This window comes from Mustela nigripes, chromosome 12 (genome assembly GCF_022355385.1).
Source record: "Mustela nigripes isolate SB6536 chromosome 12, MUSNIG.SB6536, whole genome shotgun sequence".
Classification (NCBI taxonomy): domain Eukaryota; kingdom Metazoa; phylum Chordata; class Mammalia; order Carnivora; family Mustelidae; genus Mustela; species Mustela nigripes.
Window position 1 is genome coordinate 63,384,695 of NC_081568.1, and position 11,231 is coordinate 63,395,925.

At 43.3% G+C, this 11,231-nt stretch overlaps 1 protein-coding gene across 3 annotated transcripts in view; it reads left to right on the forward strand.

Moving 5' to 3' along the window:
- Positions 1-10,493, forward strand: part of SFXN1 (sideroflexin 1) — a 36,791-nt gene extending 26,298 nt beyond the window's left edge. Inside the window, exons 9-11 of one of the 3 annotated variants that reach the window (XM_059417386.1) lie at positions 5,067-5,116; positions 5,511-5,558; positions 9,236-10,493. In XM_059417386.1, coding sequence (XP_059273369.1) covers positions 5,067-5,116; positions 5,511-5,558; positions 9,236-9,332 — 195 coding nt within the window. In that variant the 3' untranslated portion in view covers positions 9,333-10,493. Of the gene's footprint in view, positions 1-1,554; positions 1,735-5,066; positions 5,117-5,510; positions 5,559-9,235 lie in introns of those variants that run through there. The other 2 variants (XM_059417387.1, XM_059417388.1) reach the window with 2 other exon arrangements.
- The last annotated feature ends 738 nt before the right edge of the window (positions 10,494-11,231 follow it).

The window sequence follows — 11,231 nt, forward strand, 5'->3', positions numbered from 1 at the left end:
TACTAGAGCAGCAACTATATCCTGAAATTACCAAATTACATGCATATTTGGAATTCACCAGCTTTGACATCTCTGTGATTTTCAAATAATCTGAAAAAAATTAGTGCTCCTTTCTCTATCCATCCCTGCTTTACTTATGGGAAGTGATCTGGGCTTTGAAAGAAGAAACTTACCAAGTTAACTGAAGTGGAGTTTGCAGCATCCCTCGGGGACACTGGCAGTGAGTGGCCCCTCCAGGACACCCATAATTTTGCAGACATCGACTTGATGCCCTGCGTTCTTCTCTCCTGGCTCTTGATCCGGGAAGGCCTTAGGATTAGGATTATAGTGGTTCAGCCAGGGCATGTGTCGAACCAGGCAACCTTTCAGACTTACGTTGTTGTTAGCGCCGGATCGTGGCTGGGGATTCCAGAAATGCTGGGATAAAGTCTGCATCTGAAGCTCCAGCAATGCTGAGAAGGCACTGGGGAAAACAGGAAACGAGGTTGGTACATTCTTCTCCAAGTGCAGGTGTGCTTTGGCGCTCCTGGGGTCTCAGCATTGTTGGAAAAGTTGCCAGAGTGTCTCTGATCTCTGAGTGACAAACACTGGACAGAGACCCAGTTGGGTATCTCACATCATTATCTTGCTCTGGTGGATGGAAATTGCTACAGATACAGCCTAATGGCATTTTCTGTGTGAAGGAGCCAGCAAATGCACAAGAAGTTAGCTCCCCATTGCCACTGTGCTATGGGCTTTCTCACATTAATAAATGAGTGTATACTTTGTTTTCCTCCCTCTCCTCAGTATGCACCTTTTAGCTTTACTTGATACTGTATTCACCCGTAATAACTTGGAGATGTGCCACCTCGCCCATCCTTCACAAAGCAGCCCTCTGTCTGTCCCACTCTCCAGCGCTGAAGGACCCCACCGGGAGCTGAGAGAGGCCACCAGCCTCAGAACTACTGTGGCAAGGTCTGGAGCGGTGGTCAGAGTAGCCGACACTCAGTCCCAGCATCCCGCTGGCTACAGGGTGTCTGGTTGTGGCTGTCCTGCCCCAGCCCTCTGAGGAGGACGTTGCTTTGGGAAGGGAATGGCGGAATGTTGTTGAACATACCACACATACCACTCCCCAAGTGCAGCTTGAAATACTGCATTTTGCCCACGTAGAGAGTCCCAGAGGACTTAATTGAGAGTCTAGCTCCTGCTAAAACATAGGCCAGTGGCTTGTCTTACTGTCCCTACTCTTCCACCTCCAGAGCACTTGCCCGTGCCTCGGGAGGGGCCGGCTTCACTGTGCCCCTTCTACAGAGGGTGCAGAGTCCACTTGTCCCACGGCTTATTATGTCCACGTGGGTAGTGTCTGCCTCCCTTTGTGCCCTGACTGTTCCCAGAGCCCCGGTGGCTGCGTGTGCCCCTCTGCAGGGAGGTGGTTAACTGGGCTTCTACTTCAGCCGTGGCCAAACCTACCTGCAAACTTGAAACAAATGGCACATTCTTGGCGTTTTTTAGCAGTGAGCTTGGGGAGCAGTCAGTGTGACTCATCCCTCCCCCTGCACTGTACCTTTTCCCCAGTGGAACGCTGGAAAAAAGCATCCGCAGTGGACAAGAGACTCACAGACATCTTTGTGATAAACCAGAAAGCTCACTGCCAACACCCCGGCCCTTCGAAGAACCGCATTCTCGAAGAATAACTCCTGTGGTCCCTTTACCTTGAGGCACTTTCACTGGGAGTAAGTCCAGTTTACGTGGTTTGGGTCAGATTATGGTTCCTCATTCCTTAAGTTCTACTCCTTCCATATGTTCTTTAATAAAAGGTGGCTGCTCTGGCTACTCTGGAGATTATCAGGACTTTCTGTTAGTTAAATGCGGATGTAGCATTTATTTACCTACTCACTCATTTATTTACTCGGCTACGCTTTGCTGAGTGCCCGTTACATGCCACACAACATGCGAGGAGCTGAGTCATAGAAACAGAGCTAGAGTCCTGCTCGTGGGGACCGTACAGCTCAGGGACAGAAAGAGGTGCATGGCAGGGGTTCTGATCCTTGCTGGTTACAGCACAGGGAATAGAGGAGTTGACACCCTCAATGACAGGTGGTGGCAAAGACTAGAAGAGGATGGCTCAAGGCTCCATGCTTTGCAGCAGCTCACAAAGAGGACACAGCATGGCTTCTTGGGAGACTTGTGGATGCCGGGGTGCCTGGCATTGGGGCCCTATATAGGGGGTTGACCGGACCATATATAAAAAGTAATAATATATAAAAATTAATTCCCCATGGTTCATATACTTCAAACATAAAAATCAACAACTGTAAAACTCCTAGCAAAAAATATAATAGACTACCTTTGAGATCGAGAGTTTGGCCAAGTTTTCTTAGACAAAACAGCAAAGGCAGTTCGTAAGAGAAAAAGTGATAAATTGGGCTTCATCAGAAGGGTAACATTCTGGTGTTTGAAAACTGTAAGAGATGAAACAAGAAATAGACTGGGAGAAAATCTATACAAAGATTGTATCTGGTCAAGGATTTCTATCCAGAAGATATAAGTCACTCAGTACTCGTTTAAGAAAACAATCCAGTTTTAAAAATGGGCAGCAGGTTTGTATGGGTGTTTCACCAAATACATATCCTATATCAAATAAGCACATGAAAGACACTCAATATCTTTATTTACTGGGGAAATCTACATTCGAACTACATGAGCTGTGACCAAACACCTACAGGAATGGCTAAAATCAGAAGGACCAACCACAGCATGTGTTGGTGAGGATGTGGAGGAACTAGAACTCCCATATCCTGCTGGTGAGAATGAAGAATGATACAGCCACTTTGGACAATAGTTTGGTAGTTTCTTAAAAAGCAAAATAGATGCTTCAGCCATTTCACCCCTAGCTGTTTTCCTAGGAGAAATGAAAGCCTGTGTCCATAAAAGATGAATGCTACACAACAGCTTTATTTGCAATAGCCCCCAAACCAGCAATAACCCAGATGTTCGTCAGCAGGAGAATAGATGATCAGATTGTGCCTTTTCCATATAATGGAACTCCTCACTCAGCAAGGAAGGGTGATGAACTAGTGATCCGTGCAGCCACCCGAATGAATCCCAAAATGATTTCCTAAAAGAATAGATATACTTAAAATGCTAGAGAATATAAACATATGTAGTGGCAAAAAGGAGATCAGAGGTTGCCAGGGAATGGGGTGCAGGGTTCAGGAAAGAGAAAGGAACTGCCAAGGGCACAAGAAACAGGGAAAGCATTAGGGGTGACGAATACATTCACGACCTTGATCATGGCGGTGGCTTCACAGCTACTCGAGTATATGTATAAAAACTTGGGTTGTACACGGCAAATACATGTGGTTTACTGTATGTCAGCAAAGCTATGAGAAAAAAGACGCTGGCAGAGAGGCATACTAACTTTTTGTTAGTAGTAACTTTTTAGTTAGTTAGTAGTACCTAGTAGTTAGTTAGTAGTAACTTTTTGTTAGAGCCATACTAACTTTTTGAACTTTTTCCTCATTGAATCTATGTCTTTTACATTTATGATTACTCTTTAATTACAGTATCCTCTGTTTGCATGATTCTAAGTGTGTGAGTATGTAGGGGAAGACCAGACCTCCACAGCTCACTCACGGAATCTCAGGCTAAGTGCTGTTTAAGAGGTAGGGGTGAGTCAAGTGGTTAGGGTGCTAGAGAGGAGTTGGGAGACTCAGGGATGACATCCAGGTTGGGTTAAGTCAGAATTGTCCAGGACTGTTGTCATTGCTCAGAGCCTTTCCATCGAAACCTTCAGCACAAGCCACAGTCCACCTTCCGCTCATATACACCTTCTTTGAGACTGCTTATAGCTGGCCCCTGGGATAACACATTAGCCCCGTTGGCTTCAGACTGGAGCCCACTTTAAATCGGAAGGCCATTCTCAGGTTCAAGTTCATCCTCCACACAATCTCCTTCAGCACTTAGTCTGCCTTCTCTCACCCAGCACGAACGTCACGTCTGGCAAGTGCCTGGGCAAGGACATACGTCTCCTTATGAAGATCCGTCATCGTCACACAGAGCTAGTTACCCAAGATACAATATGTCCTTTTCTTCCTGTCCTTTGTGGGGTGGGTCTGTCCCCTCTTGATGACATCTCTCCCTTCCTCTCTAGTACATGCCTCTCTCCCCTCACGTTAACCTGCGTGACATACTGTTGTGCCAGAGGAGTCTTCTCGGGGACCAGGGTATGCCTCTCATGCAAGCCTCTTGGGAATCATGATCTTTTAACAAGTTGTGTTGACTCTGCGCTAAGTTGGCTGATTTCATAACAACCAGTGCACGACTCGGCTGCCGCTGTTTCAGGGGCCTTGTTTCTAGAAACATCTATCCCATTGTTCTCTATCTTGCATGTTTTGGTACCACTCCTTTTTGAAAACTAAAAGTCTAACAGTGCCTATTCTTCAAAAGACCAACCAATTCATTCATTTCCATTAAAAAAAAAGCTACAGGCAAAAATTTTCTGTGGCAGCAATAGTTTTAACCATATTGACAGCAACTAAAAGCAAGACAGGGAAGCTGTGGGGGAGGAGGAAAGTGTCTGCTGCATTCCTGCTATGCTCCAGGCTCTGTCCTGGGTACTTGTCAAATGTCAACCTGGCGCAGCTCCCACGCACTTGGAGGCAACTGTTGCCATTCTCATTCTGCTGATAAGGAAACCAAAGCTTAGAGAGGGCAGGCTCTGGCTGCCCTGTCCCCACAGTCGGGAACCAGGCAACAGGGCAGACGGTTGCATATAGGTCTGTCTGTCTGTCAGCCTGGACACCGGGCTGCACCGCCTCCCCGGTAGGAGGTGACGATTCCTCTACCTGTTCAGAGCCGAGCATCTCGCAGATGACACGTGCAAGAGAAAAAACTGAGAGGCCACTTGATCTTCGCATGTCGATCAAGGAGGCTGCAGGAAGTCAGGACTAATATGCTTGTTGCAGTGTCACCCCCAGATTCCACTAACCCAGGCCTTGGAACATGGAGCATTTCCTCCCTATTAATCAGCAGAAGAAATTGTCTCTGTCTGAAAAGTCTCCAAAATAATTTCTCTCTCAAAACAGAGGTTCCCGTGGATGAGCGCACCTATTCAAGTTGGATTAGTTGGCTTTTGGTGAGTGGAATTAATTTCTTTCTTAAAGGTAGATGCACAGCATGTGAAAGGTGAAGGAACAGGTTCATAACGTGGGATAAAAGTTTTGAAAGTGAGGCCATCCCAGAACATCTGGAACTTACGGTCCCAAAAATTAGACAGAAGTAGAGAGAAACCTACAATGTTTGGGACTATTTGCATGATTCTCTTTTAAACTTCTGCTAGGTCTCTTGATGTTTTTTAAAATCATCTTGATGGTCCTTGTAATAAAATTAGACAAACAAGACGTATTTTTTGTAAGGAAATATGGTGCTCAGAAGAAAGGGGATTGTTATAAAAGTAAAAGAGAGGAAGAATCTGGAAGTCATCCACTTGAAAATGCTTTCATTTGTCTTTTTCTTGTTTCTTTTTTAAGTTTGGTATTTGCTACACCTCTGTGCTGTGCTCTGTTTCCTCAGAAAAGGTATGTAAAAAAAAAAAAAAAAAAAAGGAAAGGCATGTATTTGCTATTCCTCGGAACCATCATGAGTTTTAATCCTGGAAACCAGTTGAAGACGCGGGTGCTGTTACCCTATTCCACTTGAAGGGAAGTTGAGAGTCGAAAAGATGAATGAAGCCGGGTCTCTAAGAGGCAGAGATAGAGGCAGAAGTGCAAGACACACCTGTTGAATCTCCAAACTCTCTTTATCCAGCTCCACCATTACATTTGGGAATGCTTTATTCTTTCATAAGAGTCAATTGGCATTTATAAAAAATTTTAAATAGGGCTTCTCGTCATCCAGTCTGTTGGCCAGGGCAGCCGCAACATAGGCGTGTTCAAACTTAAAGATCGCCCCAGGGACAGCGGTTATATGCACGTAGCCTCTGTGGTTGGTTTATTTGCTGCCCTTCTTCCTGCTTAGTTTCTTGCCTTAAAATCCTTACTGTGTACTTTGATCACAAACTACCCTTAAATCTCGCTTTTGATGGGAGAACTGGGTGGATGGGCATTAAATCAGCACGGGATACATCGAGGTCTTCTGCCTCTTGCCGATCTGACGTGAAGGCACAGAGAGCAGGAGTTTGTTGTTTTGCTTTTGTATGAGGGTTACCAGGCTCCTGCCTTGGTAATACCCCCAGCGGGGCCCCGGACCTGGTATAGCCTTTCATGCCCGAGGCTTTCCAAGGCCGACAAGGTGTGCTGGAACTAACTTTCTCAGGTCCGCTCCACCTGATAAAGAACTCCACCTTTTATCTGCTCTCTCACTTCTGTCTTCAACTCCTACTGGTCTTAAATAGGGCATTAAATGTCAAGGAGAGGGAGCCTCGAAATCACCTTGATGCCTAGAGCCATACCCCGTGGGAGGGGGCCACACCTTCAGAATTTATCCTCTGAGCCCATTACAGATGCATTTCTTCACATCCAAAGAGGGGTAATAACACCTATTTACTTTCCAAACCCCAAAAGCTCAGGACTTAACATAAGAAAAGTTTATTTCTTTAATATATACCAGCGTCGGACAGTTGACCTTGTACTCAGTGATGTAGAGATAGTATATATGAAATGCTGAGAACACCCAACACAAGGTCAGCCCTTAATATATAAAGCTGTTACAGTTTAGAGATTGAAGGATTTGAAAATCCATTAAGGAGTTTCCTACATAGGCCTTGGTTTAAATGAAGTTTATTCCTGGTTTTTGCTTATACGTTTGTTTCTTTTTCTTTTTGTTTCTTACGTCCCAGTTGGTAGCACAGGATTACTCATATTCCTTGGTTTGTTAGCACTATCCTCCTTGGTCCAAACATGACCCTATTTTGTTTGATGATATCATGAATATCCATGAGCCCTCTGCCCACTCGTGAATACAAATATGACCAAGAAGTTATGTGTTTTTGTAGGTTCTTTCCAGCCCATACTCCTTCCTCCTGCAGATTGAACCATTATGCTGCATTTCATATTTATCAGACAGTTGCATTTAAAAAATTTTATTATATATATTTTCCTAATGTTTCGTTTTGCCTCTTTGGGAACTTTATAAGGAAGGGTGTCATGCTACATGCAGTCTTCTGCTGCTCGTTCTTTTTTATTTAATACCATGTAGCTAGACCCATCCACATTCCTGCATGTAGCGAAGTTCATTCACGGTTTACAGCAGTGAAATAGTCAATTGTATAAATATGCTACAGGGGCACCTGGGTGGCTTAGTGAATTAAAGCCTCTGCCTTCTGCTCGGGTCATGATCTCAGGGCCCTGGGATCAAGCCCCACATCGGGCTCTCTGCTCAGCCGGGAGCCTGCTTCCCCCTCTCTCTCTCTGCCTGCCTCTCTGCCTACTTGTGATCTCTGTCTGTCAAATAAATAAATAAAATCTTTAAATATGCTGCAGTCTTCCATTCTCCTGCACATGTGAGAAATAATCCTTACCAGCATTTGTGGGAAGCAGCAAGAAAGTGTTGCTTTGAGAGGAAATCATAGTTTCAAATGTATTTATTAGAAAGGAAGAATGGCTGAAAATCCAGCACTAAATGTCCAACTTAAGGTCGAAAAGGAACAGAAAGAATATACCACGGGAAAAGAAAAAGGAAGGAGATAAGAAATAGGAGGATCCAGGACGTCCAAAGTTGGTTTTCTGAAAATAGTAATAAAATGGTAACAAATAGTAGTAAAATCATCTTGTGATGTCAATCATGACAAAAGGAACAGATGATACGAATGAAGAAAACTACAGATATTAAAGCAGGAGTCTCCCCACCACCCAGGAGGGTTTGAATGACTTTAATTCCAAAATCAGGGTTTGCCTTTATAATATAGTAATAGTAATTACGAGTACTTCTAGATCGATGGAAAAACAGAACCAAGAGGCCGTATAGCGTGCTGGTTGGGAGCACGGCTTTGGGTTCAAGAAAGGCCTGACTTTTAATCTCAGGTGTCACTCCAGTTTCCTTATCTGTAAAACTAGGATAATATCAGACTTTCAGGGTTTTTATAAGAATTAAAATGCATAATATCTGGTCCAACAAATAGATCATCAACAGCGTCATTGTAAGACTATCCCATGTCCGCTGTGTAGAACATAACCATGATGGTACTTTTACCTCCAATGTTCACAGTATTTCTCTTATTTTTTTACATTTGTTTATATATCTTTATTCTGTCTTTTTTTAACTTCATATTTTTCCACATCTCAACTATATTATAGACCAAATCTTTTTAAAAGACAAATTATGTATCAAAAAAAAGATTAATTATATATCAAAATATTACCAGGGTTTTTTTTTTTTTTAAGATTTTATTTATTTATTTGACAGAGAGAAATCACAAGTAGATGGAGAGGCAGGCAGAGAGAGAGAGAGGGAAGCAGGCTCCCCGCTGAGCAGAGAGCCCGATGTGGGACTCGATCCCAGGACCCTGAGATCATGACCCGAGCCGAAGGCAGCGGCTTAACCCACTGAGCCACCCAGGCGCCCCAAAATATTACCAGGTTTTCTGGTAATAAGCACTCTGGACAATTTTTCTTCATTCTTTTATATAATAAGTATGCATTTATAACCCAAAAAAAAGCTTTAAGACATATACACATATAATGCATTCAGTACTTTTAAATGCGTAAAGCAAAGACTGAGAGAGGTCATCGCTCAGTGGTGTGTGACAATGAGTGATGTTTTTTTCTTGTACAGCTTAGTATTTTCTAAAAGGTTTGCAATAAGCATGTATTATTATACAATGAAGAAAAGAATATTCGTGCAAGTGAATTTTTAGTGTTAAAAATTCCACTAAGTACTTTTGACTTTTCTACTAATGGTGAACATTATTCTGTTTCCTTGGAGAAGCAGCATCACCACACATGGCTTCCCAGTGCCAGCGGGGGCTGAGAGTGTCCTTCCGTGCTTGCCTTCCTCCTAGCCATGAACAGTTTTTAAGCTTTTAATAATTGCTGGGCTTTTAAGCTGCATTTCTTTGATTATTAGCAACAATTAATTTTCCAGAAGGAACCAGGCATTCATGTTTAAGGCACAGGAAGCATTTTTAAAACAGGACTGTCTTACAACGCCAGTCGTGATTCGGGGAGCGGCATGGGGGGGAGGTCCCTTCTCCACCGTGTCGAGAGACTCATTCCCTGCTCTGCCCCTGTAATAATCCTGTCATTTCTCCCTTACCCAGTTCCATGTCTGTGACAAGCTTGGAGCCTGATTTGCAAGCCAAGATCCAAGAGACCTATCCTGAATTACGACGTGTATACTTTAATAAGGGGTTGTAAAGTAGTGGAAGAAACTCTACAGCTTATACCGCCCACTGCAAACCTGGTGAGGAAAAGCCTGTTCAACCTGGGTTCTCCCAGTTACAGAAACCTTTTAAAGACCCACATTAGCCTTTTAGAGTCAAGCTGCTACTTTCAGCACAGCACCTGGTACGGGCCAGGCGCCCAACAACCTGTTGGCTCCCTTACATTTGAATCACGATGTAATTTACAGAAATACCCTTCCTCTAGCTTTTATAGTAATTGTTTTCCAAAGATGATATACCAGCCCTCACCCAGAGTTTTAAAAAGCACTGCTAGGCATAGAGTAGATGTTTAGCATACGCTCAATAAATATGTATTGACTGTCAGTGAGTGGAAAGGAAATCTGTTTGAAATACTGAGTTTTTTTACCCCATTTTTGTTTCAAATCACTCCGCAGTGATTGGAGAAAACACAAAGCTCTGAGCCTAAGCTACAAAAAGTGACTCGTAAATATTAAGAACGTTTGCTTCCACTTTGGGCAGTGCATAACCCAAAGTAGATGTGGAGCCTTTTGGATTTATAGGGTAAAAGCTCTTCCATCTACTTCCCAAAAGTCACAGTAACAGACAAATGTGATGAGCCATCCCAGCTGTCAGCAGCTACATGCGTTCATATCGCTGGTAGATTTCTTCGGTTGACTCTGAAATTTATTCTGTTTTACATTCCTGTGAAGTTCATCTTACTTTGCACTTGTTGACTTTATATTCAATTATTTACGTCAAATCAAATAACTGAAATGTACCAATGTCTAATTTTGGAAGTATGTTCAATACTGTATGACTGGGTTGGATCTGCTTTATTTGATCTTTTTAGCAGTGAGAGCACAGGTCCAGCTAGCTACATATCTTTTCTTCTCATAGACCCCTTTGGCTCTCAGAAAGATACGGAAATAATGTGTGTGTGAATCAGTGATGAATGAATTGTACTTGGATATCGTGTGTTACAATCCACCCTGTTTGACAGCAAGGAGTCCATGGACCACTGTTTACATCATCTGTAGTAGCTTCACATATGTTTAATGTAACATTATGTTTCAAGTCTGAAGATGTTCAAGGCCTGTGCTGGGTGGTGGCTGTGTGGAGTGAGGCCACTCAGTTCGATTGTAATTCAGAGTCTTGTAAGTGGGGGGGGGGGGGGGGGGGTGGGGGGTAGGGGGTTGGGGGGGGGGATGTAGAAACTAGTTTTGACAGATTTTTCCAGACAATGTGACCAGACTGAATTTCCTCATAAAGAAAAAATGGTGTGCCTTGTGTCTGTGTTTCTCTTTTCTCTGAAAGGATTAAAGGATCTGAAGCTTGGGGCCACTCTGAACCTTCCTTTGTGCCACCAGAATTTTCTCATTTAGTTTTTCTGTCTGAAACCATTTGAGGCAAACTAGCTTCCCCATGCCATGCTGGCCTTGGATGTGTTTTGCTGCTGTAGATGCTTCTCTTTAAAAAAGAGGAAGATCCTGAAATTCAAGGCAGATCTCCATGAGGTGCTGAAAGGGTGCTTTTTAAGGAGAACCCGAAGCCCCCCCCAAACAACCTGCCCTGGTTAATCTCAGAATTCTTATTTCCCAACCCCCTTAACTGTTGGCTCCATCTCAGTATCTTAACCTTCCCTGAGAAATTCATCAACAGCTGGCTCGAAGGTTGATGAACTGACTGAAACTGTATACACACCAGGAAGGGATCATGAACACGGAGACGTGTCTTTTTAAACATTATTAACCGAAGCTTCCAACTCTTAATGCTTTTATATAGAAATATGAACTGTATTGTTTAATCGTGGTTTATAAAAAGGAACAAATGAACCAAGATTGGCAATTTTGCTGATCTCTTAGACATACCTTTTCTGGAGAAAAATCCTACATGAAGTGCAATGAGCTTATAA